The sequence below is a fragment of the Palaemon carinicauda genome, chromosome 35 (genome assembly GCF_036898095.1).
Source record: "Palaemon carinicauda isolate YSFRI2023 chromosome 35, ASM3689809v2, whole genome shotgun sequence".
Classification (NCBI taxonomy): Eukaryota; Metazoa; Arthropoda; class Malacostraca; order Decapoda; family Palaemonidae; genus Palaemon; species Palaemon carinicauda.
This window is the reverse complement of record NC_090759.1, coordinates 70,757,631-70,785,345: the sequence shown is the minus strand read 5'-3', so window position 1 is coordinate 70,785,345 and position 27,715 is coordinate 70,757,631. Positions and strand designations below refer to the sequence as shown.

The 27,715-nt window shown below is 36.3% G+C and overlaps 2 protein-coding genes and 1 long non-coding RNA gene across 6 annotated transcripts in view; all 3 read right to left on the bottom strand.

Annotated features, from left to right (window-relative positions):
- Window positions 1-10,748, bottom strand: part of LOC137627859 (zinc finger protein 277-like) — a 75,066-nt gene extending 64,318 nt beyond the window's left edge. For all 4 annotated transcript variants that reach the window (XM_068359282.1, XM_068359281.1, XM_068359284.1 and 1 more), the window contains exon 1: window positions 10,569-10,748. The gene's annotated coding sequence lies outside the window, so the exon portion shown is untranslated. The remainder of the gene's footprint in view (window positions 1-10,568) is intronic.
- Window positions 10,749-12,287: 1,539 nt separating this feature from the next.
- Window positions 12,288-16,460, bottom strand: LOC137627537 (uncharacterized). The gene is made up of 3 exons (XR_011041179.1): window positions 16,414-16,460; window positions 13,525-13,663; window positions 12,288-12,729 (listed from the first exon to the last, which is right to left on the bottom strand). It is a non-coding gene; the product is annotated as an uncharacterized lncRNA (long non-coding RNA).
- Window positions 16,461-21,276: 4,816 nt separating this feature from the next.
- LOC137627858 (ras-related and estrogen-regulated growth inhibitor-like) overlaps window positions 21,277-27,715 on the bottom strand; it is a 28,933-nt gene continuing 22,494 nt past the window's right edge. The window contains exons 3-6 of the mRNA XM_068359280.1: window positions 25,264-25,397; window positions 23,275-23,463; window positions 22,573-22,757; window positions 21,277-21,497 (exon numbers count right to left, since the gene is read on the bottom strand). Of these exons, the coding sequence (XP_068215381.1) occupies window positions 21,362-21,497; window positions 22,573-22,757; window positions 23,275-23,463; window positions 25,264-25,397 (644 nt within the window). The 3' untranslated portion in view covers window positions 21,277-21,361. The remainder of the gene's footprint in view (window positions 21,498-22,572; window positions 22,758-23,274; window positions 23,464-25,263; window positions 25,398-27,715) is intronic.

The window sequence follows — 27,715 nt, the reverse complement described above, 5'->3', positions numbered from 1 at the left end:
TTCGTGAAGTGATATTCCCATAACCCACCTCAGCATTCTCATCTCTGTTCTCTCAAGCTTTGCTTCCTCTTTTCATCTTAAAGCCCAAGTTTTTTTATCCATGCATTGATGCCTTGTCAGAGACAAAAATCTCTGGTCCCCTACTTCACAGACTCTAAGGATGTACTCAGTGTTATGCTTAGTGCAATAACTGCCGCACTTGATTTTAAATTGGAATCGTCTTTAATTTCAGAGGCCCGTTCCTAAGAGTCCTTAAAACATTTCCTAAAATGTTATTTTTATAATAAAATAAATTTTTGAATATACTTACCCGGTGATTATAATAGCTGCAACTCTTGCTCGACAGAAAACTCTAAGGTAAAATTCGCCAGCGATCGCTACACAGGTTGCGGGTGTGCCCAACAGCGCCATCTGTCGTCCAGATACCCAGTACTCAATGTAAACAAAGAACTCAATTTTCTCCTCGTCCCACTGCGTCTCTATTGGGGAGGAAGGGAGGGTCCTTTAATTTATAATCACCGGGTAAGTATATTCAAAAATTTATTTTATTATAAAAATAACATTTTTCAATATTTAACTTAGCCGGTGATTATAATAGCTGATTCACACCCAGGGGGGTGGGTAGAGACCAGCAAAATATGTTTACATTATTATGAGCTAAGAATTTTTATTTCATTTTAGAAGTTATCAAAATAACAAAAACAAAATAAATAGGTACCTGGTAAGGAAGTCGACTTGAACAATTACTCTGCCTTTTTTAAGTACGTCTTCCTTACGGAGCCTCGCGATCCTCTTAGGATGCTGATCGACCCCTAGGATCTGAAGTATCAAGGGTTGCAACCCATACAACAGGACCTCATCAAAACCCCTAATCTAGGCGCTTCTCAAGAAATGACTTTGACCACCCGCCAAATCAACCAGGATGCGAAAGGCTTCTTAGCCTTCCGGACAACCCAAAAACAACAATAAAAACATTTCAAGAGAAAGATTAAAAAGGTTATGGAATTAGGGAATTGTAGTGGTTGAGCCCTCACCCACTACTGCACTCGCTGCTACGAATGGTCCCAGTGTGTAGCAGTTCTTGTAAAGAGACTGGACATCTTTCAAGTAAAATGACGCGAACACTGACTTGCTTCTCCAATAGGTTGCGTCCATTATACTTTGCAGAGATATATTTTGCTTAAAGGCCACGGAAGTTGTTACAGCTCTAACTTCGTGCGTCTTCACCTTAAGCAAAGTTCGGTCTTCCTCACTCAGATGTGAATGAGCTTCTCGTATTAACAATCTGATAAAGTCTGACCAAGCATTCTTTGACAAAGGCAAGGATGGTTTCTTAACTGAACACCATAAAGCTTCAGATTGGCCTTGTAAAGGTTTAGTACGCTTTAAATAGAACTTAAGAGCTCTAACAGGGCATAAGACTCTTTCTAGTTCATTGCCTACGATCTGCGATAAGCTGGGGATATCGTAAGATTTAGGCCAAGGCCGAGAAGGCAGCTCATTTTTGGCTAGAAAACCAAGTTGTAGCGAATAAGTGGCTTTTTCTGACGAAAATCCTATGTTCTTGCTGAGGGCATGAATCTCACTGACTCTTTTAGCCGAGGCTAAGCATACCAGGAAAAGAGTCTCAAGAGTGAGATCTTTCAGGGAGGCTGATTGTAACGGCTCCAACCTGTCTGATATGAAGAATCTTAGTACCACGTCTAAATTCCATCCAGGGGTAGCCAAACGACGCTCCTTGGTGGTCTCAAAAGACTCAAGGAGGTCTTGCAGATCTTTATGTTTGGAAAGATCTAAGCCTCTATGCCGGAAGACCGATGCCAACATGCTTCTGTAGCCCTTGATAGTGGGAGCTGAAAGGGATCGTCCTTTTCTCAGGTATAAGAGAAAAACAGCTATTTGAGCTACAGAGGTACTGGTCGAGGATACAGAAACTGACTTGCACCAGTCTCGGAAGACTTCCCACTTCAATTGGTAGACTCTAATGGAAGAAGCTCTCCTTGCTCTAGCAATCGCACTGGCTGCTTCCTTCGAAAAGCCTCTAGCTCTCGAGAGTCTTTCGATAGTCTGAAGGCAGTCAGACGAAGAGCGTGGAGGCTTTGGAGTACCTTCTTTACGTGTGGCTGACGTAGAAGGTCTACCCTTAGAGGAAGACTACTGGGAACGTCTTCTAACCATCGAAGTATCTCGGTGAACCATTCTCTCGCGGGCCAGAGGGAAGCAACTAACGTCAACCTTGTCCCTTCGTGAGAGGCGAACTTCTGCAGTACCTTGTTGACAATCTTGAACGGTGGGAATGCGTAGAGATCCAGATGTGACCAATCTAGGAGGAAAGCATCTATATGTATTGCTGCTGGGTCCGGGACTGGAGAGCAATAGATTGGAAGCCTAAATTGTTCCACGGATGACAGCGTCCCTACCAGACTCATCCACAGCCTGACTGAGCAGCGTTCCTTCTTCAGCATCTTCTGGATGGATAGCAGGGCTTGATCTATTCTGGGGGCTGATCGTCTTGTTGTTCAGCAACGTCCTCATCAGAGGGTTCCTCATCCGAAAACTGATGAGGAAACGGCAACGGAGTGGGCAACGTCTGGCTCGCTGAGTCCGGTCGCACTGGTGGATGCGTGACGGAGCCGGACGCAATATCATGGAACTGCTGCACAGTCTGTGAACTGTCAACAACCATGGGTGCGCGAGGAAGCACAGCGTCAACCCGAGACTGTCTAGACCGTCTGGGTTGTGCAGTCAACACCCTACCGGGTTGCTGAGGTTGACGCACTGCGTCAAAACAAGTCACCTCTGCTGGTTGTTGAACGTCCTGAACGTCAACAACCACCTCCGAGCGTCGCTTAACGTCAACGTGCGGCTGGCAACCCACACTGGGTCGCATCGGTGGAGGAACCACCTCAACTGGCAGACGCGAGTAGGTTACCTCAGCGTCAACAGGGCGCACAACCGACCGGTTGGAAGGTTGTTGGCCAGAAGGTTCGGTAGCAACCTTCTCCGCATTAAAGTCCTCTATCAAGGACGCAAGCTTGGACTGCATGTCTTGCAGCAAAGCCCATTTAGGGTCTACGGGAGCAGGTGTGGCAACAGACGGGGTTAGCGACTGAGGCGGTACCGTTTACCATCCCTGAAAGCCTTGTTATGCGTGACATAATTGTACAGCAAAACTTCAAAGGCTCGAAAACAGCTGTGAAGTTGACCTGTAAACAACTTGGAGCGTCTCCTGGCCAGGCGCCAGGGAGAGTCTACGAGAATTGAGAAGTCTATCTGGGCAGAGGCATGAACTCCCAAGCCGAGAACTTCTCTCGTGTCATATCAGACTCTCGCTCTATAAACCAGTTTAAAAGAAGGGAAAGCAAAGGCTGTATCCCCCAAACTCCTCCTGGTGAAAAACCAGTCGCCTAGCCAACGTAAAGCTCTCTAGGAGAGCGAGAGAGCACTAGCTTAAAAACAACGGCTTCGAAGTAGCTAGGCCTAGTGTAAGCTCTGACGTTTAGGCGAACGAGGAGCAGCAGTTACAAAAAGATCCGGACAAAGATCCTTAAAAAAATCATCATGATTTAATTAAAGTCCATAGGAGGCTAAGCAGCTTTAGGCTCCTCTCCATCTGACAGAGTCCTCAAGGGAATATCAGTAGGAGGGGGAACAGCAACTTCCTCATCTACAGGAACCTTGTCCGATAAAAGCTGAGTCTCAAGCAAGGGAGAGACCTACCGTGGTGGCAATGCTTTACAAGCAGAGTCCACACTCACTGGTGCATTAGTAGCGGACCAGAACGCAACGTCATGTAACTGCTTGACAGTCTGTGAACTGTCAACAACTGAACTGTCAACCACAACAGGTGCGTGAGGACGCACAGCGTCCACTCGAGACTGCTTTGACTGCCTAGACTGAGCAGTCAAAACAACTCTAGAATGCGGAGGTTGACGCACAGCGTCAAAACAAGTCAACTCCGATTGTTAGTGAACGTCTTGAACGTCAACAGGAGCCTCAGCAAGTGGCCTAACGTCCAAATGCGGCTGAAAAACCACACGAGACCGCATCGAGTGTGGTTCTAAACAACCTGACTGACGTGACTAAGCTACGCCAACGTCAACAGTAAGCACAAAGGAACGTTAGGTTGGCTGAAAGCCAGGATATCGATGAGATAAACGGCTAGACTCAACGGACTAATCGGCAGAATAGTCTTCCATAAGGGAGGCAAGCATATACTGCATGTCTTGCCATACAACCCATTAAGGATCAATGGAAATGGTTGTGGTAAGAGACGAGGGTAACGTCTGTGACCGCAACACTTTGCCTACAAAAAAACTCTCGGAGTCTGTGTTACGCTTTTGTTAGGCGGCGAGCAGTTATCCGATGACTGCATAGGGTCAGAGCTGTCCTAATGGTTGTAACCAGGACGCTGGACCTGTCCTGAAAGGACTGACTTTTGCTTAAGGGCTTCGAAACCTTGTGACAGGTTTCTTATGCGAAAAGCCTTCGGATGACGAGGAAAAACAACGTCTCTCTCGTCTTATGGTAGGGGAGATCTTGGTAAGATACACCCGATACCATAGAGGGAAAACGTCTGTTCGTTGGTCAAGGCCTCTCGAACCCATAAGTCGTTTGACATTACTTCTCCCCTGGGCTTGGGAGCATGTAAGAGGTCCCGGACTAGGTGAACGACAGGCACGAACAGACGAACCCTCGGATGCAACACTGTAACACTTTGCGCATATCACTTTATCACTTCGATTTTCTGTTTTGCACTTATTTCACTGAAATTTTTACTGATTTCTACCTGAAACACGCAATTCTACCCTTCATTAAAAGGTAGTAATTGCGAAATCAGTCGTATAATGCAAGCTCATTAATACCAGCAAAAAAACAGAAAACATATTTAAAGATAAAAAAAAAAAATCAGTGGCTGGGAAAGAGACTAAACACTAGTTCAAATAAACTACGTTTTCAATCTCTCACCGCACATAGCCTGGGGACGAGAATAAAAAACTAAAACGTTTTATCCTTCCTCCCCGTACAGCGACTAGGGACGAGAGTAACACGAGAACAACGTTACCCGCTTGAACGGAACGTTTTCTCTCCTCTCTCTCCCTCCGTCTCTATCTCTCTCTCTCTTTCTCTCTTGATTTCGCACCTAAGAGAAGAGCCCAATTATATTTCGTCAAAAAAACATGTTATTGACTAAAGGAAAAAACTGAAAGGTTTTTCAAATAAAAAGTTCCTTTAAAATAGAATTTAAAACATTTAAGCTAAGAAAGAATGAACGAAACGTCAGAATCGATTTACTCTTACTGCAAAGTGAAACCGTGATACACTCTCTCTCTATCGTAACGATAGAGCGCATGTTGAACGTCCTGAACGTCAACAACTGCGTAGCATAAATAAACTAAACGTTAGTTCATCTTTGAAAACAGTACGAAGACTATCAAAGAAATTCTTTCATAAAATATTACATTTAAAAAGTTTTAAATCCTTAGCTCTTTAAAAGCTAATTACGATATAAAGGGCTCAACGTTGATTAACTTCGGTTCCAAGTTAGGACCGCCTACTCTCAGGAAAGGTCTATATAAACAAAACATTAAAATTATTTTTATATGTTTATAATAAATGGAAAGTTAATCGAAGAGGCCTAATAAAGGCGGAGAGATATAAAATATATAGAGGAAAATCTATAACGTGATATAATTACTAAAAGCCTAAACACACTTCCGCTAAGGGAAGGGTCGGCCATTTAAAAGTGAAAGAAAGTCCATACTCTCTTTGTCACCATAATTAAATCTATCCAAAACGAGTTCAAGATTTAAGATGAAGATAAAACACCTGCATAGCGAAAGCTCAAAACTAGAATAGTGTACTTCACCAATTAGTTGTGAAAACAAATCCAGTTTAGCAACAGCGAATAAGCACGTCTTGTCGGGAGCACGACAGAGAGAAAATTGAGTTCTTTGTTTACATTGAGTACTGGGTATCTGGACGACAGATGGCGCTGTTGGGCACACCCGCAACCTGTGTAGCGATCGCTGGCGAATTTTACCTTAGAGTTTTCTGTCGAGCAACAGAGTTGCAGCTATTATAATCACCGGCTAAGTTAAATATTGAAAATTTTATCGCCAAAGATTTTCCCAACAGGAACTTGGTCCAATCATTGCAGATCACATTAAATGTAGGGGTTAAGGGATGTACTGTACACTATTCATCTTCCTTTATCTCATTCAACACCTACAAAACATTAGACATGAAGAGCTGGGGTACAGGTCTATGCGCCCGATATTATTGGTCTTACCCGTCTGTTCTTTCTTGCATTTCCTAATAAACTTAATTTAACATTGTCTACATGACACTTCTTCCAGTATATTAAAAGGGTTTTTGTACTTGCTTATTTTTCAGTCTTTAAGAGTTCTGTGTTCTTACTTAAAGTGAAGCTGTCGTCTCCCTTACTGGCATGATTCATGAAAAATATAATTAACTGTTCCACTGGCATTGTGAGACACGTTTTTGTCACAACAAAACTATTTGACATATAAGGAATACTTTCTTCTCCTGGCCTTAAGCTTGTTTAAAGTTCGCTCATGAATAACAGAGGCAAGGAACAGTGACATCGCCGTATCAAGCAATGACCTAGAGACTGACCATATTACATATGATCAGTGCCCAAGGCCTCTCTCCACCCAAGCTAGGATCAAGGAGGGCCAGAGCCAGGCAATGGCTTCTGATGACTCAACAGATAGACTTATAGGCTCCCCCAAATGCCCCCATCCTTAGATCATGAGGATGGTGAGGTTGCAACAACCAAAGGTAAAAATGGGTCAGAGGGAATCGAACCCCAGTCTGGCGATCACCAGGCAAGGACAGAAGCACCGGTGAGCAAGATGGAGTATGTAAAGCCAGAATTTCTTGAAAGATTAAAGGCCAGTAAGATTGGGATAAAATTCCCTAACCTTGGAAATAAGGCAGAAGGTTACTTCATGTTTATGATCAATGAGTTTGTAAGAAAATAAATTATAATCAAGAGAGTATTCTACACTGGATATTTGCAACAAACACATTTTAAAGACACTAGTCATCGTTGGTTATAGTGACTTTCATACAAAACTATGTTCTTGTAAAATAAAAAAAATAAAAAATAAAAATTCTTTACATTCTAGAAGAAATATTATTACTATAGTGAAACTTTTCATAATTATATATATATATATATATATAAAAAAGACTACTGCTTACTATTCTGTATTTGAAAGATTACTAAAGTGTTAGTTTTGGGAGCATAGAAGTACTGTAGTACGTGAAGGATACCCCCAAGGTACATAGTTGGGAGAGAGATTTACCAATTTAGTAAGATCCCGCCATAATTTTTCAATGTCACAATTTGATTTATGATATGTAAATGCCTCTTAAGATTGTGTACACAGAATAGTTTGTGTTTTTCCGCACCATGTACATCATAACCACTTGCATCACATAACTGATTCATTCTCCTTTTACCTAACGAAGACAGATGGCTCTAATTTCAAAGTTAGCAACTTATTTTCATATACAATAGTTTCAGTAATGTAAAGTATTAGTACAGTTATATGATGTGAAGGGTTAATATTAAGACTAAAACCCTGTCCACACGATCGAGCATACCCGACGGGGAAACAGTGATACCAGGCCACAATAGTTTGTAAGAATGAAGGTTAATGACGTCAGAAGCAGGAAAACCACAAGCAGGGATCTGGCATCATACAGTGTTGCCAGATCCCTGCCTTTAGTTTTCCCGCTTCTGACGTCATCAACTCTCACTATTACTGACTATTGTGGTCTGGTATCACTGTTTACCCGTTGGGCATGCTCGATCGTGTGGACAGGGCTTTAAGCATCTTTATGATTTCAAGCTACTGCATTCCTTTCAAAAATTTTCCTTTAACTTGTCTTTTTAACTCACAAGAAATAACCAAGAACCACAAGTGGAAGCAAGAACCGTCTGTTGACTGAGGGCCTTATTGCTTTGAATTAAATCAAAACTACCTACAAAACTTGAGACATTACTGACTGGCCTGTTCTCTTGCAAGATTAAAATAACATGCGTTGGTATAGAACAGGACAATGTAACCTCAACCCCCTTTCCCACAATAAGTAATGAAAAAGACCAAGCCCCAACATCATGTTAGGTGGATGTGGTTAGGTAACAATATATCCCTATTTATTACCTTACTTTGCTTTCCTTCACACAATAACCGTTCACATTCCTTAATGACCTGTGATGAAGAACACAGCATAGGTTTAAGTTTAGAGATGGGGGGTGCCCCCTCCCAAAATGAGTAAGAAGACTACTGTATGTCCTAGATTTGTTTGGGGGAAGTTGGCGTGCTTTGCCCTCCGCACTATTATCATTATTATCATTAACTAAGCTACAACTCTAGTTGGAAAAGCAGGATGCTATAAGCACAAGAATCCAACAGAGAAATATAGCCATGTGAGGAAAGGAAATATGCAAAGACTACCATATTCTCAGCTTATCCTGTCCCAACAAACTGCACTCACCCTAGGTTTTTCTTTTAATGAGATTCCCCAACACTATTAGTCTTGAAGGGGATCTTCACCCAGAAAAGGGGGTGTATGTATGATAGCAGCCACCTGTATGTATTATGACATCAACTAAGAATACGACAATGTAAGAGGTATCAGGGGGTGGTGTTGGACCCCGTAAGGTACGTAGGCAAGGTCACGGCTTGTAGGTTAGGTTAGGTGGGGTAGTTTAGGTTAATTCAAGCCCATTTTCCTTGCATATGGGAAATACTGGCCACTGATATACAAATTCTCCCAGAGGTGGCATTACATTATCATATTCAATTGCCTGAACAAACTAGAACTAGAAACAAATGTTAACATAAGACACACGAGTGACAAACATAGGCTATCTGAACCAAGAACAAATAGTAAATTTGGTGAAAGGGCTTTTGCCTACTGTGCGCCTAGACATTATAATAAACTGCCAACTGAAATGAAGGACCTAAAGGGAGCAATTGAATTTAAGAAGAAACTAAAGACATTACTTTTCACAAGATCATATGATTTGGAAGATGCTACAATCAAAGAATTGTAAGTATAAGTCATAATGAAAATGTTTCGTTAGATGATTACTTCAGTGGAGGGTTGGATTTAAACCCAAAACAAGTAACAAGCAAGAATAATGTAGTATCTAAATCTATATATTTACCCAACCAAACCTGTGACGTCATACCTTTATGTATGCATTTACATAATTACTCTAAACAAATTTAGAGACTTTTTATATCAGCAGCCAGTTCCTTCCGTGTGCATAGAAAATGGACACCAACTAACCTAAACTTCCCCACCGAACCTAACCTACAAGCCATGTCCTTACCTACTTAGGAGCCTTTGTTCATCAACGGCCACTTCCTTCCACTTGGATTGAAAATTGACATCAACTGACCTAAATTTTCCCCCCTAACCTAACCTACAAGCTGTGTCCTTACCTACTTACATAACGGCGGGGCTAACGCCCTCCTGCGACCCCCCTTCCACTGCCGTAATCATGCACACAGCCCCCTACTTTCTCCTTTTACACTGCCGTAATCTTAGTTGGCCGTCACCATACATACAGGTGGCCGCTATCATACATATACCGTAAACTTGCATACCGACATGCCTAATGCAAGAGGCCAAGTCCTAACTCATAGGAGGCTTGCCTACTGTTCCTGTCACGTGATTCAACTGGCCTACCGTTGATCTTCCTCACAGATAACCTTACTGAAAGGTGCACGGATATATTTAGCTCACATATACTAAAGCAGTTATCAACTTTGTATTTTTGGTAAAATATCATTTGGCCTAAGTCCCAAAAAACTATTGCTTTACGATAAAACTACAACGGTAATTTTGTCCAGTTATACTGTTTTGTATTTTCCTACTGTTATAATACATACCAGAAGGTAATTTATAGAGAAGAAAAGGATTGTTTTACGATTATATATCGATTCCCCAGTATGTTTTCCCCACCCAAAACCCGGAGTTCCAATTGGGGGTCACCCATTATCGGAGGATATAGATGTATATATATTTTTGAAACTATTCATTTGCGACGGGAACTTGTGTTATTTTCGAAGGGAGCGTAATTTTTCCTGTAAGAAAAAGTAGTTGGTATCCTAGGTTACATTACCATGGAATAATATACAAAATTACCGATAACCTTACTGAAAGGTGCACATGTATATTTAGCTCACATGTACTAAAGCAGTTATCAACTTTGTATTTTTGGTAAAATATCATTTGGCCTAAGTCCCAAAAAACTATTGCTCTACGATAAAACTACAACTATTATTATATCATTATTAAAAGTTACTGAAAGTGAAGTATAATACCGTACCACAGCGTTATAACTTACGGTACATGATTACTACTAGCTAAGCTACAAGTCACTGGACAAACGAAAATATTCACTAAACAGTTACTTGGCATTAACATTCAATATCAGACATGACGGGCATTGTTCACTAAACAGCATTATGACTTAAAATATCGTAGGAGAACTAAGTTCAAACATCGTAAAGACTTACTTATTTTAATGCCGCACTGTGACCAGTGTCAAATTTATCTCCTGTTCCTTTGCAAAGGTCCAATTAGGGTCAAAGTTCTTGCATTTGACAGTTGAATCCAATAATAAATTGGCTTAACCGGAAACACGTTGAGCTATGGCAAACGTTCTTTCACAAAAACAAACATCATGCTTGGGTTGCCAGATTATTTCGAATGGATTATCGTATATGAACCTTATAATTGTCGTTTTTTTCAACCAAAATTATCGTACACAGTTTCTATATGATTATTAATTAGTTACATGATAGACTTATTTCAATTTTTTTAGTATAATTGTTTAATTAAACACACATGTATATACCTAAGGTATGTATCATACATCGTACTGGACCCAAAAATAGTCGTACATGTAGAATAATTATCGTACGCATGACACCCCCGCATCATGCAGCTACATTATACTTATTATATGAGTATTTAGAATTGAATGGGCATTCTTTACAAGAAATAAGTATTGCTTCTATCTCTATCGATTACATAATTTCTATACTATGAAGTGTTTTTTTCGTTTTTATTACTTTTAAATCATATATAATTAGATCAATATTAAAAATTATATAAAATAATGCAGTATTTGTATAGATATGTTATCATTTTATTATAAACACTACTAAAATTTTCCCAACAATGTGGCGGGGCTACAGGTGGAGTCAGCAGGTGAATGCAATTGCATGAGGTTCTTAATCATGTGTGTTTGGGTCTCCGGTACCATACAATATGATTTAACAGTTTATCCTCTTAACTGGTATAAACTATAACCGGTCTTTTCTAACGACTGGCCTATTTTCAACCTTCACTCATACACTGGTCATGCACAATTAGCCAGTCAACATTATATTTCATTTAATTCCGAATATCATTATCTCTCTCTCTCTCTCTCTCTCTCTCTCTCTCTCTCTCTCTCTCTCTCTCTCTCTCTCTCTCTCTCTCTCTCTCTCTCTACCCCCAAGTAAGCTACTGACCAAATTTACTGTTTCTAAATTTCACATATCAGATAACCAAATGGTTGGCAGGGTCGTGGTAGTAGCCTACTAGCCTGCCAAATGTAGCATACAGGCTCTTGGCTCGCATCCGAAAGGTCTGTGGTTCAATCGCAAGCTGCAGCTAGCAACCTCACATGGACATCTATAGGATACCTATGGCACCCTCATCCAAAGGATAAGATTGCCAATCTAGCATCGACCCCTTTAAAATGGAAAAAGAAAGGGGGAGGGATTTGAAGTTCACGACAAAAAAAAATGACAGAACAGGATTTTATTCAGAAAATATGTCATTATTAAAAACAATTGTTTGGGTCTTTTGAACAAAAAGTTTTTGTTTCTTCAGCTATATATTTGTTTGGAGAACCAGGAAGCCTATAGTTATTGGAAAAGTAACAGATCAAATTGGACTTGAAATAAACCAAGTTAAAAGCTTTTGCCCAAAGAGTCTATGTTTCTACTGAAAATTAATATAATTACTTTCTTTTGATACGGGGTTTTGCAATGAAAATAAGCTCGTTGCATATGCAGATGACGTTACTCTCTCTGCATCAATTTAATCTTCAAAACGTAGACATGTGGTTGTTAAATCTTTTAATAGAACTAACTAGCATCCTGCTTTTCCGACAGGGGTTGTAGGTTGGCTATAGTAATAACAACAATAATAATTATAACAATTGTAATAATCATGTTGGTACATTTACACATTTAAAGTATTGTTTTATTTTACACTATTGATTTGGATACACATTAAATGAATCGTTTGTAACTAACTGCTTGTAAGAGGAAGGAATTTAATTTCGTTGTAAACATCAAAAACATTTTAAAATGAGTTTAATTACTTATAATCCCTCACCCTAACTTGACTATTGTCGGAGGCTTGTAAAATTAATTTTAACAATGAAACTACAACAGCAGTAAGCAATGCTAATTCACACTAACTTAAAATTAACAAGAATGAAGTGAGTGAACTTTTATAAAGTAGGTTCTGGCCTCGAACCGCAGTCCACCTGATCGACCCAGTTGCAATATTGCTTCTCTTCGTCGTAGTAAGTATCAGGGGCACAGTGAAACTTCCAAGCAATCATAGCTGAGCATTCGCAGTAGGCTGAGCAATCGTAGGGGTCAGCAAAGTACTGGGCTTTAAAAGAAAAAAAAACACTAAATATTAACTGGAAAGAAATTATTTTTCACACACCAAGCCCCGCCTGAACAGACCTTTAGTGTCTGATGGAGGGCGAGAAATAAACCCGTAAAAGTAAATTGAGTCTAGGGTCTCGCATAGGCTAATGATTATTGTTGTTTTAGTATGTATGTTACAGATTACAAAATACCGTAGGACCATATGTTGTACAACAATTTTTGTCTGTAAATTTAGGAATGATAAGAATAAACAGAGAGAATTGGATTCCACAGACAAGAATAAAGACTTTATGAACGATGCCGATCAGCGAAGTACCGAGCTACGTATGTAATGTTCGAATTAACTTTTACAATAGAGAAAAATAAATGGCTGCATTCAGAATCCACGATTTTCTAGCATGATAAATTTTCTCTGCTTAACAGGGCAACATTAACATTTCATTTTACTTTCTGAATTAAGGATAAACTCTCAGTAAGCCAAGGAAAATAGACAAGGGACTATTTTTCTTGAATAGGCGTACTTGTTAAAGCAACTCTAACTATACTAATTTTTTTTAGTGAGGCAGATTTGCACCAACTCACAAGGGTGCCCTTTTAGCTCGGAAAAGTGTCCTGATCGCTGATTGGTTGGACAAGGTAATTCTAACCAATAAGATAGCAGGAGCTTTTCCAAGCTAGAAGGGAACCGCTGCGAGTCTGTGCAAATACTACTACTACTACTACTACTACTACTACTACTACTACTACTAATACTAATACTAATAATAATAATATTTTTTCTCGGGAAACTTACGAACTGCACCATCGGGTTCGCACTTCGCAGAAATATCTTCATCGCACATCAGTGGGTTATGAGTAGTCACCTCAACTCCTTGGACTGCGAAGAATCCTATGGTCAGAAAAAGAAATCCTGCTACTTGCAAAAGGCGTGCCTGTGGTGACAATGAAGGATTACTAATAATTAAATAATTGAAAATTTGATACATATCAAGTTTTAGCTAGGAACATTATTCGTGAAGGGGGGGGGGAGGGTGTAGGTAGTAAGTTGGCCAGGGCACCAGCCACCCGCTGAGATACTATCGCTAGAGAGTTATTTGGTCCTTCGGTTCAGGTAGTACTACATTGGATCCACCTCTCTGGTTACGGCTTATTTTCCTTTTGCCTAAATATACACCGAATGGTCTGTTCTATTCTTTACACAAACTCCTCTGACCACATACACCTAAATTCTTCATCGCTCAATGGGTTAACTACTGCACTGTAATTGTTCAGTGGCTACTTTCCTCTTGGTAAGGGTAGAATATAGTCTTTATCTATGATAGGCAGCTCTTCTAGGAGGAGGACACTCCAAAATCAAACCATTGCTCTCTAGTCTTGGGTAGTGCCACAGCCTCCGTGCCATGGTCTTTCACTGTCTTGGGTGTAGAGTTCTCTTGCTTGAGGGTACACGCAGGCACACTATTCTATCTGTTTGCTTATTTCCTTTCCTCACTGGGCTATTTTATTTCTCTTCTTTTTTTAAGTAACTTTAATTTAAATATGAAAGATTTATTTTAATGTTGTTACAGTTCTTAAAATGTTTTAATTGTTCATAATTTCCTCAATGGATTATTTTCCCTGTTGGAACCCACCCTTTGGCTTGGCTTATAGCTTGGGAAATGACAACAACAACAACAATAATAATAATAATAATAATAATAATAATAATAATAATAATAATAATAACCGATTATACACTCAGATATTTCATTTTTTTTAGGAGGGACGGGTGGATTGGGAGAGTAGAGTGGTAAACCTAAGCAAACGTGGCTTGAGAGAAAGGTATATTTAGCGTTGTTAGTGATCATAAGATGTTTATATTCTATATCAATAACTTTTCATATAGCTTATTTCCTTATTTTTTTCCTCACTGGATTATTTCTCCATGTTGCAACCCTTTGGCTTATAGCACCCTGCCTTTCCAACTGTAGTTCAGCTAATAATAATAATAATAATAATAATAATAATAATAATAATAATAATAATAATAATAATAATAAAGGAATTGCGGACTTACCATGATAGCTACAGTTTTATAGTCGACTGTGAGCCCTCCAACGTTAGTCCCAGTTTTATACACGTAGAGAGAATCGGCTATCTATACCCTTCACCCGTAGTTGAAGTGGTAGCAGGTTACAAGTTATGTAATTAGCCTTACTGGATTTATTTTAATTGGAAACATTACAATTTTCACGATATATTTTCATATTGATAAGAAACCAATTACTTTTTTTTTTCGACGGATATCATTTCATTTTATCTCCACAGGCGATCAAACAAGTTATATCAGCGTCAATTTCGAATAGTTTACCAACAACGAAGTATAAATTATTACGTAATTATCACATATGTTTAATTCTCAGACATAGGAATTTGGAGGGGAGTGCTTTCCTTATCTCATGTACTTATGTCACAAATTGTTTAAAATACATACATACATACATGCATTATATATATATATATATATATATATATATATATATATATATATATATATATATATATATATATATATATATATATGAGAGAGAGAGAGAGAGAGAGAGAGAGAGAGAGAGAGAGAGAGAGAGAGAGAGAGAGAGAGAGAGAGAGAGAGAGAGAGGCTCTTATATTTCTAGTGAAATTTCATTATGATAAGGTTTCACATGTATTGCAGGTTATACATTAAATTTCAACTAATGTTTGTAACCCACAAAGATTTATTTTAAGTTCCTTTGGGAATTATGTCAGTAGTCTCACCCTTGACCAAAGATGTTTAAAGGTCACTCATGAATGGCAGAGGTAAGAGACAGGACAATGCCCCATATTCACTTAATCAGAACCAAAGCCCTTCTCCATCAGGTTAGGACCAGGGAGGGTCAGGCAATGACTGCTGATGACTGAACAGGTAGGCCTAGAGACACTCAAACATTCGTCCCTCATCCTTAGCTCACAATGATGGCGAGTATACAGACTAATACTACTACTATTATTATTATTATTATTATTATTATTATTATTATTTGCTAATCTACAACTCTAGTTGGAAAAGCAAGATGCTAAAAGCTCAAGGACTCCAACAGGGGAAAATAACCCAGTAAGGAATGGAAATAAGGAAATAGACAAGAGAAGTTTAAGGAAATAAGGAAATAGAAAAGAGAAGTTTAAGAATAACATCAAAATAAATATTTCACATATAAACTAAAAAAAAAAAAAAAAACTTCAAAATGACAAGAGTAAGAGAAATAAGATAGAATAGTGTGCCCGAGTGTACACTATCAAGCACGAGTTGGTCTTTAACAGTCATCAAACAGATTGCTTGGCAGATTTTTAAGTGTAAATATAACAGAACATTAAAAAAATCCAGCGATAATTACAAAACTATTTAAAACAAATTTTAATAGCTTTTCAGAAGTAACATTATGATCTAGTTACATAATTTCTAACCTACAATCGCGCTTTCTCACGCCGATAGACTGAACAAGCCAACCTTAAAGATAACATAGGCGCACCCCAATTAGGAAAAGGGATTGCACAATGGACCCACGCAAGAGGAAATAAAAACACGCATATCTAATTATCATACTCCAGCTTGACCAATTGTTATATAAAGCCAAGTCTGTCAGCACATACACCAATGAAACCACACCTAGCTATTACTTACGGAAGTGACACCACCAGGTTCAACTGCAGCTCGTCACAGCCCGAGAAAGGATTTTTTTTTTATCTTTTTATTAAAAAGTTAAATTACATCTTCTTTACAATCACAATATTTACAGTATAATTACATTTAATTGCATTTTTCTATAAACAAATCCATCTAATTTAACAATTTACAACATCACATCTTGATTTTAATTTTTAGTTACTCAAAAACAATAATTTATATACTTTTTGGTGAACATTTTATTCATTCTTTCTTTATAGATATTTTTCAAAAGCCACCGATCATATTGAAATTTACTCTTAAGAAAGGCATCTGTTTCCGAGAAAGGATTAATTATTTCTTAGTTTGATTGTTGTTTTTCGGGTCCTAAACTGTCTAGGAACCTCACTCTCTACAGGACCTTTCGTAAATTCTTTTATCGTATATATTCCAGGGTATTTATAATTTCACACCGCATATTACCAGTTTATTGTTAAATCAACTTTATCAAAGTAATTAGAAAACTAACTGAATAGCACTGGCTGGCTAATAAAGTAGGGATAGAGTTTAAGATATGTGCAATGGCTCATTTAATTAGCAGATCCTTATGTCCAGAATATTTAAGAGAATTACTACACATCGTGCTGCCAACAAGGCGTGTCGACACGAGAATAGTTATAGATGGTTTAAAGACTTTGGAGCTAAGTTGTATGTCTACTGTAGGTTCTACAGCTTTCAAATATGCCATATGCGGCCCCAAGAATATACAGTATAAGAAGCTCCCACTAGAGACAGTAAGGCTTTCAAGAAGCTTAAGACATTTTTGTTTTCTAATTGCTTTGATAAAGTGGATTTGACAATTAATGTGGAATACACTGTGTCATACTTCAAATACCCAAGAATGTATAAGATAGACGAATGCTGTATGTCCTGTAAGGCACCGTTTCCATGTGTGATGTGACAAAGTTAACAGCCATTAAAGTAAAGATACTCAAAGCTTTGCCTTCAATACTCAGACCTCCTTCGCTTTTGTAAAGCTTTAGCGTAGATTGCCTAATAAGTGGCTGACGACAACTATTTCAGATATACTCAAACGTTACATTGTTTATTCTTTTACAAATTTGAATTTGAACAGCATACACGCGAGATACATAACATGATTTTGATAAAACAGATAGCGTTGTCAAGAGTATCACTTTTCTAAACACATCGTTACCTGTCAGGACATTTATTGGCTTCCCGTGAAGTGAAGAGGAATTAATGAAGCCAACTGTAAAATAGAAGGCACCTATGGATTCAAATAACACTGCAAAAAGCCACGAAATGTCTACAATACAGTTTGAAGAACACTAATCACTAAATAAACCTCCTACGAGAAATCGCCAAATCAGAGATCACTAGTCACAAGACGACAGTTACACAGACTAGACTACACTGCGGTTACAACCAAACTGTTTTCTCCTATGACCTGCCTCTTCTTTACATTAGAAATGAAACTAGTATAGGCTACTGTACGAACTACGGATGTTAACGTAGTCCAATTTTTACTGACATTTTCATCTCAACTTTAGTTTTTTAGTTTCTGTTTAATTCCTTGTTACCAGCAAGACAGTTCCGCAGAAAAGACTACCGTCACTGTCTCAACATTAAGGTTACAACCGTTCACTCCTGCATTCTTCCTTACGTTAGTAATGAAACTAGTGTAGGACTACTTTACGATATAGTCTTCCAGTGTAGGACGTTGTTACTGTTTGTAGAATTATTTATTATTAAATTATTCTCATCATTTATTTATTTCCTTATTTCCTTTCCTCACTGGGCTATTTTTCCCTGTTGGAGCCCTTGGGCTTCTATCATCTTGCTTTTCCAACTAGGGTTGTAGCTTGGCTAGTAATAATAATAATAATACCGTACGACATAGTCTGAATTGTTTATTGACTTTTCTTTTTTTGTTCATAGCTTTACTTTCTAGCATTTTGCTTTTCCAACTAGGGTTGTAGCTTGGCTAATAATAATAATAATAATAATAATAATAATAATAATAATACTGTACGCCATAGTCTGAATTGTTTATTGACTTTTTTTTTTGTTCATAGCTTTACTTCCTAGTTATTTCTTTATTTACGATGGGATTTTCAACTACCATATAGGACAAATTCTCGCACAATCACCCGGGCGAGTGCGCACGCGCTCTAGTGCGGATTCTATAAGGAAGAATGAAAGACAATAAAATACTGAATACCAAATTTATTAAAAAAATACTTTTCAGTGACAATGAACCAACCCCCGGGATGAATTCTATGATGTACACCGAACAAAAAATACATGCTAATGAAATGCACCAATGAATGAATATGTCAGAAAGGAGAGCGCCTTCCATTCTTATAGGCCTACTGAGAACACCTTCCATTCTTAGGCCTACCCACCGTCCTTAATGTCTACAGGAAATGATAACTATCACAGGCAATTTAAATGGTTATGAGATGACAATGAGTTTGTGTTTGCACATTTTAATATTGTAATAAATGTCTAATGTGAATTCTGAATGAAACCACATAAATGAGGAAAATAATCATGAGTCTAATTTAATGTGATTAATGTAACTGGACTTTCATAAAAATTCATTGGAAGTATTAATGAATTTTAAAGAAATAATAAATATATTATAAGATGAAATTTATTGATTATATATAGTCTGGATTTTAATTAACTTTCTCTAAGATTATTTAGGAATTTCTTCAAGTGTTGTCCTTTAATAAGAAGCAAATTTGCTTTTAGTGCAATTTTAATGGTTCTAATATTAGCAGGCAATCAAGCAAAAATCCTTAAATTTCAAGTTCAAGTAATGAAAACTTTCAGTTTTGACATATTCGTGTATTTTTTTTTAACCGCAGTACTCGAAATGTACTTCTCAAAGACCAAAAAATTAATTTTGAATAAAGATAATCTTATAAAAATTGATCCAAAATGATACATTGTTTCTATTCAAAATTTTCAAATAACTTTTTTTTCCCAAGGAAATAATAAGACTGGCATCAGTTAAATCAATAGTATTTCAATTAAAATTATGCAATTTACTTTGAATAAATTTAGAATTTGCAAAATATAATGTAAAAACAATTTCCAGTTTAATAATGTCTCATTTCCAAAACTCTGGAAAAATCATCACACTGAAAAGACATTTCTACATAATGTGTATAATGTATTCTGCACGAAAAAATATATAGTATTTACAAAATGCAACTACATCAAAAAAAAAAAGAAAAAAAAAAGATAGCGGTTGTGAAGGATAAAAGCTAAGTATAAAACTGATTAACAGTTTTTTTATACATTCCAATTCACTTCTAATTATACAGCATTGTTTAATCATGAGAGAAAGGCAGGATATTGCATTTTTTTATATCAGTTCATAATGTGAAATTATATATATATATATATATATATATATATTTATATATATATACATATATATGTATGTGTACGTATATATATATATATATATATATATATATATATATATATATATATATATATATATATATATATATATATATATATACATAAAAACGTGAGATGATTGGAAAATCTTACAGCAGATTGTTGGTTTCTTTAGGACTTAATTATACATCCAGTTCAGAGATAATGAATTTCCTGACTGTCGTTTTTGCAAAAGTACGTTCCTCATAAATGGTGCAAATCTGTTTCAATCAGTGAAATATCATACAATATTTTTCACTTTACAATGTGAAAATACAACAAAATAAAAATAACTAAATTTTGGTACAAGTGTGAAAATTAAGAATTTCCTGCCAGTCGTCTTTGCGAAAGTTCGTTCTGCGTAAATGGTGTATATCTGTATTAATTGGTGAAATATCATACACTATTTTTCAATTTACAATGTGAAAATACAACAAAATAAAAATAACCAAATTTTGGTAAAGAATTTCCTGCCAGTCGTATTTGCGAAAGTTTGTTCTGTGTAAATTGTGTAGATCTGTGTTAATTGGTGAAATATCATACAGTATTTTTCAATTTACAATGTGAAAATAAAACAAAATTAATTCATTATGTGAAGATGGCTAAATGTTGGCACGAGAGTATGTAAATTAAGCGATAAACGTACAGAAAACTTGTTCTGATGCTTAATTACAAAGGTATATATACAGTACTGATGTAATGAAAAACAAAATTGAGAACTTATAGAAAAATATTTCCTGTCTGAAGCCTAGCTATGAACACAAAAATAATGAAGCGAAAAGCGTACGGGAAATATATCCTGATGTTTAATTACGAAGATATAAATACTGATGTGATGAAAAGCCGTATTGAGAATCTAGAGCTCATGAACACGTGAAAACATTGATGTGATGAGAAGCCGTATTGAGAATCTATAGCACATGAAAACGTGAAAACATTGATGTGATGAGAAGCCGTGATCTGAATAGAAACTTACATTAAATGCACAACCACTCCAAGAGATCAATATAAAGGTCGCATAAAGGTCACACAGTATAACAAATACCAAATTTTCCGAGGTACTTCGCAGGAGAGATACTCTCTTCGAACACCTCTCGTAGTCATAACGTCCCAAATTACATAGCACTTATGCTATGATATTGTTCCTTTTTTATTTTTTTAAATTCAGCGGATTGCTGTATATACAGTTTTAGGGAGATGCCTGTATGTATGTATATATATATATATATATATATATATATATATATATATACCATCCCAAATTACATAGCACATATGCTACGATATTGTTATTTTTTATTTATTTTTTCAAATTTAGCTGATTGCTGTGTACAGTATACATTTTTAGGGAGATGCCTGTATATATGTATATATATATATATATATATATATATATATATATATATATATATATATATATATATATTAGGAATTAAAAATGCGCAGCGAGGCAGTTTGTGTGAAATCACCTGCGCATGCGCAGTAGTTATCATAGACTAAGGGAAGGCCTCTTTTTGTCCTTCCTTCGGAGGGCTCTCTTGCCCGCCGGTTCTTGGACGATGAGGGTAGGCTTAAGGGTGGGGGAAGGGGGGTCAGAGCCCCGGCCGATCAGGGACCCAATCATCCTGCAATGAGAGAAAAAGTGGTTTAGAGTGGACGTGGTAGACCAAGAGAAACGTGGCTGATGACAATGCGAAGGGAGGTTTGATCTGAGAATTGGTTTGAGATGAGAGATGGCACAGGAAAGAGGCATAAGGCGTGAGCTTATTGAGGTCCTACGGATCCATGGTATCCCGTGGGTGTCATAGGATCAAGTAATTCTATGGCATCCCATGGGTGCCATAGGATTAAGTAATTCTATGGCATCCCATGGGTGTCATAGGATCAAGTAATTCTATGGCATCCCATGAGTGCCATAGGATTAAGTAATTCTATGGCATCCCATGGGTGCCATAGGATCAAGTAATTCTATGGCATCCCATGGGTGCCATAGGATCAAGTAATTCTATGGCATCCCATGGGTGCCATAGGATTAAGTAATTCTTATATGGATGATAGGCCTAATATTACATTGTATTTATGCTTTAGGAGAATTATGTTAATGGTAGGTATTAGTGATTTATCATAGATGAATAAACTGTGAAAATATAAATGTAATAAGCAGTACAAACTAATATTTACTAATAATCACATAAATATCAAGGTACACTTATTCTATCTGTTTCCCTATTTCCTTTCCTCGCTGGGCTAATTTCCCTGTTGGAGACCCCGGGCTTATATCATCCTACTTTTACAACTAGGGTTGACCAGGCGGACATGAGTCTTTTTAAAGTTTATTTATGACATATTTGTTTTTTATGTTGTTAATAGTTTATATATGACATGTCTGTTTTGACGTTGTTCCTTTTTTAGAATGATTTATTGTTAATTTGCTCTCTTCATTTATTTATTTCCTTATTTCCTTTCCTCACTGGGCTATTTTTCCCTGTTGGAGCCCCTGGGCTTATAGCATCTTGCTTTTCTAACTAGGGTTGTAGCTTGGATAGTAATAATAATAATAATAATAGCTTAGCTAAAAATAATAACAATAATAATAATAATAATAAGTAAACACCAGCAACCCAATCTTTATCAAAATGTGACTTAAGAGCCATCTGGTGAGCTCGCGAAATGGCAAAACAATCCCATCTCATCTCTCACCTGGACACAGCAACGATTGAAATCCTTCTTTGTCTAGGCAAGGGCCTCGTGAGCTGTAGGGATCTGGTCTCCCTCAGGAGGGCTTGAAAGGCGAGGGTGACTCCAACGTGACTCTCGGCAGCACTGACTTCGTAGAACTGACAGCTGTGTTGCAAGGAGAGCGCCTGGCCGTCCTCCACGGATACCTGTTGAATAAACAACTAGCTGATATCGGCACTTACTTTCTTACAGGTGTGATTTAGAGAAAGCTATGTGGGGTTATGTTACAGATGATAAATATAATCATTAGATGAATAAATTTAGTTTACATTATATACTACTGTATATACTGTACACCACGGTCTATGTAGGTATATTATCTAGAATTCCAGACAGCAGTATACAAGAAGAAAAAAGTGAGTCAATTTAATATAATAAACCATAACTGATTATCGATTCAACCAAATGATAAAATGAAGAAGATATTAAAGGAGCCAAAGAATCTCTCTCTCTCTCTCTCTCTCTCTCTCTCTCTCTCTCTCTCTCTCTTCCCTTACCTGTCTGCCTGGGTCTAGGTCTCTCTTGTTGGCCAAAAGAATGACTGGAATTGATTATAATTCGAACGAAGCAATAAAACAATTATAATTGAGCCAAAGAACTTCTCTCTCTCTCTCTCTCTCTCTCTCTCTCTCTCTCTCTCTCTCTCTCTCTCTCTCTCCTTACCTGTCTGCCTGGGTCTAGGTCTCTCTTGTTAGCCAGGAGTATGACGGGAACATAGAGGGGAGCCTTTAGCCTCTGAAGGGTATCTAGTATGGCGGCGGCTTCCTGGAACGAAGAGGCATCGTCCACGGAATAGACGACGACGAAACCTTCCCCCCACCGGGTGTGCGAGGCCGAGATGCCTTCGTTCTCCTTCAGAAGGAAATGGACATGGTTAGAATATAATAACTTTTGAGATATAGCATTATATATATATATATATATATATATATATATATATATATATATATATATATATATATATATATACACACACACACACATATATACATATGTATATATATATATATATATATATATATATATATATATATATATATATATATATAATATATGTATGTATATATATACATACGTATATATATATATATATATATATATATATATATATATATATATGTATATTTACATACGTATATATATATATATATATATATATATATATATATATATATATATATATATATATATAAGTAAATAATGATTCTATTAATTCAAATTTCATAAATAACAAATGCTTTTTTATACACCATACATGACATACAGAAAATGCTATTTTAAGTAACATTTGGTATATAAGAATAAAACTTTTATAAGTATTAATATCTTATTTTTTTATCTTTTTGTTTATAAAAATAAGTATTAATATCTGGTATATAACAAAAATATCGATTAGCCATATTTGTTAATAGGAATAATAATAATAATAATAATAATAATAATAATAATAATAATAATCCCTCAGGTGTAGGCCTATAACATCTAAATAAGCCTTGACCATCGCTTACACTATGAATTGAATTAAAAGACTTCACTTTTAGAAGCTATTCAATTAAATCTATATTTATCGAGGTACCCAAAATTTATTATTATTATTATTATTATTATTATTATTATTATTATTATCTAAGTTACAACCCTAGCGTGAAAAGAAGGATGCTATAAGACCAAGGGCTCCGACAGAGAAAACAGTCCAGTGAGGAAAGGAAATAAGAAAATAAATAACCGATTTATTATAATATTTTCTTACAGACATCCAATATTCATATACAATCAATCTAAATGGTATATTTGAGCCAATATATAGATAAAATTTCATCATATCTACACAATATGATCTTCATTTATAGTAAATCTAATGTCCACATGCAAGCCGTTTGATTTTCTTTATATACGTCAAGAAAAAATCCAATAGTTGATTCTCTTGCTTAACGGTACACTCGTGCACATTATTCTATCCTATTTCTCCTACTCTTATTTTGTTAAAAAGTTTTACTAATTTATATAGGAAATATTTATTTTAATGCTGCTACTGTTCTTAAAATATTTTATATTAATGTTGTTACTGTTCTTAAAATATTTTATATTAATGTTGTTACTGTTCTTAAAATATTTTATCTTAATTGTTAATTACTTCTCTTATTTCCTTTCCTCACTGGGCTACTTTCCCTGTTGGAGCCCCTGGGCTTATAGCATCCAGCTTTTCCAACGTGGGTTGTAGGTTAGTAAGTAAGTAATAATAATAATAATAATAATAACTAGAAAATACCTGGGTACTAGGAAGAAATTGATAATGATAATTATAATAATAATAATAATGATACTAATACACTAAAATAGGTCTATTCAATATCAGAAATACTACGTAACATGTTCCCGATAATCAGCAACATTATGTTGCAAAAGAATACCATTATCATGTTTGGTAACTTAGACAACGATTTTACAAGGTACAATGGCGAGTTGGTGCCTGTCCCGCTGAAACTAGTATTTCCTAGTACTATACGCTTGTGGCGTCAGTATTTACTGTGGTCCAACGGTGACCAATACGATGGGCGTATGGCCTTTTAACCTCAAAAGAAACACACACACACACACACACACACACACACACACACACAATGGACAATGCAGACAAACTTCCAAACTTACTTCTCTTAAAGAAACGTCGAGTATCTCAACTTCGGATGTGACATCATCAAGGCAAACCGTGTGTCGATACAGGAGATCAATTGCTCGGCGGTACTCACTGATGTATCTCCTTGTCAGGTACCTGACTGTGAGGGCTGTGGATAGAGGAAATAAACTATTAGAAAGAGATAGACTACCTTGAAATTATTATTACAATTCCAAGCTAAGATATAGGTCTAGTTGGAAAAGCAGGATGCTATAAGCCCAAGGGGTCATTTACAAATAAATTAATTCATACCCATTTATTGTATTAGTAAGTTTAGCTCATGCACACAATCAAATACAAACGATAAAGAAAGGCACGATGAGACTAAGGAATACTTGGAGAAATTGAGAAAATAAAACCTAGGCCGATGGACAAAATCAAGAAATAAACGTATTGGTTTATGGTAAATACAACTTCAACTGGCGAATTATCATATAAAGTGATCAACAATATTAAGAATATAACCGAAATAAAACCCTGAGAAACATTCAGCAAGATATCTATTAAATAAAACGAACTTATGGCTACTTATCCCCCTCTCCACCGAACAACAGTAAACCTGGCCTTCAATAAATTTACTCAGAACAAACCGTTTCGCACAAACAAGGAAGTGAGCACAATAAAACATACCACGAAGCTACAAGATTGACTGGGCGTGTTTTGCAAATCAACAGAATTATGAATAATGACGAAGCACTTGTTGCTTAGCACAAAATTTTGCTTAATCATTGAGAAATAATGTTGTTTGATTGATACTGAACCGGAACTTGGGTGTGTTTTAATTAAACAAACTTGGTTTCTGTCAGTCATGAGGTTGCACATAAATCTCGACAAATATACATTTTAATTTTCATGGTACTGTACAATAATTAAGCAATGGTTATTATTATCATTATTATTATTATTATTATTATTATTATTATTATAAGCTGTGCTATAACCCTAGCTGGAAAAGCAAGATGCTAGAAATCAAAGGGCTCCAACAGTGAAAAATGGCCCAGTAAGGAAAGGAAACAAGGAAATAAACTACAGGAGAAGTAAGAAACAATCAAAATAAGGCATTTTAAGAACAGTAACAACATTAAATTAGATCTTTTCATATATAAACTATAAAAACTACAAAATATAACGATCTAATCTTACAGATCAATAGACCAATGAAAGTTAGCCAGGAAGTAATGAAGCTACCCAATGGTAAGCTTTTCTCTGTATATTAATACTTAATATTCCAGGAATGTATTTGGAAAGACACACTGACACACCTTATCCAGTATACTACCTCCCCCCCCCCTACCCCTAACCCCTTCCCGTACTCAGGAACATATTAACACCTGTTGTGTTGTGCGTTTTCTTGATTATGAGGAAACGGCGAATCAAGGTGAGCCTGCTGGTGGAACGTTGCCAGCTCATAGGCTAAAGATGACTCGCCATTTTCGTTGGTCTTGACCCTCTTCATCTGAGCATCCTATGATAACGATGTTATTATGCTTTCACTTACGTTGGGTAAATTGATAATAAATCTACGTTTATTTTTATATCTTGAAATAGAACAAGGCCTGTTTCTTTCGCTCTATTTTGGTGTAACCAGATGGCGAGAGTAGCGGACATTTGAAAAAGTCAAACTAACGGATTTTTTTTTCTCGAAGTCAAATCGGTTTAGAGGGAAGTTGGATCTCTCTCTCTCTCTCTCTCTCTCTCTCTCTCTCTCTCTCTCTCTCTCTCTCTCTCTCTCTCTCTCTCTATATATATATATATATATTATATATATATATATATAATATAATATATATATATATATATATATATATATATATATATATATATATATATATATATTAGCTTAAATATAAGGAAATATGACAAGTAATAATTAAAGACACCTTTATGCTTACACCAGGTAGACCTATGTTAACAAGAAATTAATTAATTTAATTATACGTAGAGATTTCGTTTTTTACCATAATTCAAAAACGTATTTTTTCCAGAATTTCGATTATACAAATAAACAACTCTGATAGAAGTTAAAGGATATGTGATATACCTAATCATGATAACCTAGAATTATTATTATTATTATTATTATTATTATTATTATTATTATTATTATTATTAGGATACTATAGGCCCAAGGGCTCCAACAGGGAAAAATAGCCTAGTGAAGAAAGGAAATAAATAAACTACAAGAGAAGAAATGAACAAAATAAAATATTTTAAGAACAGTAACATTAAATAGATCTTTCATATGTAAACTAGAAAAATTTCAAGAATTAGAAGATGGAGAGCTATAAGATAGAAAAGAGTGCCCGAGTGTACCCTCAAGCAAGAGAACTCTACCCCAGGATAGTGAAAGACCATGGTACAGAGGCTATGGCATTACCCATGACCAAGGAACAACGTTTGATTTTGGAGTGTCCTCCTAGAAGATCT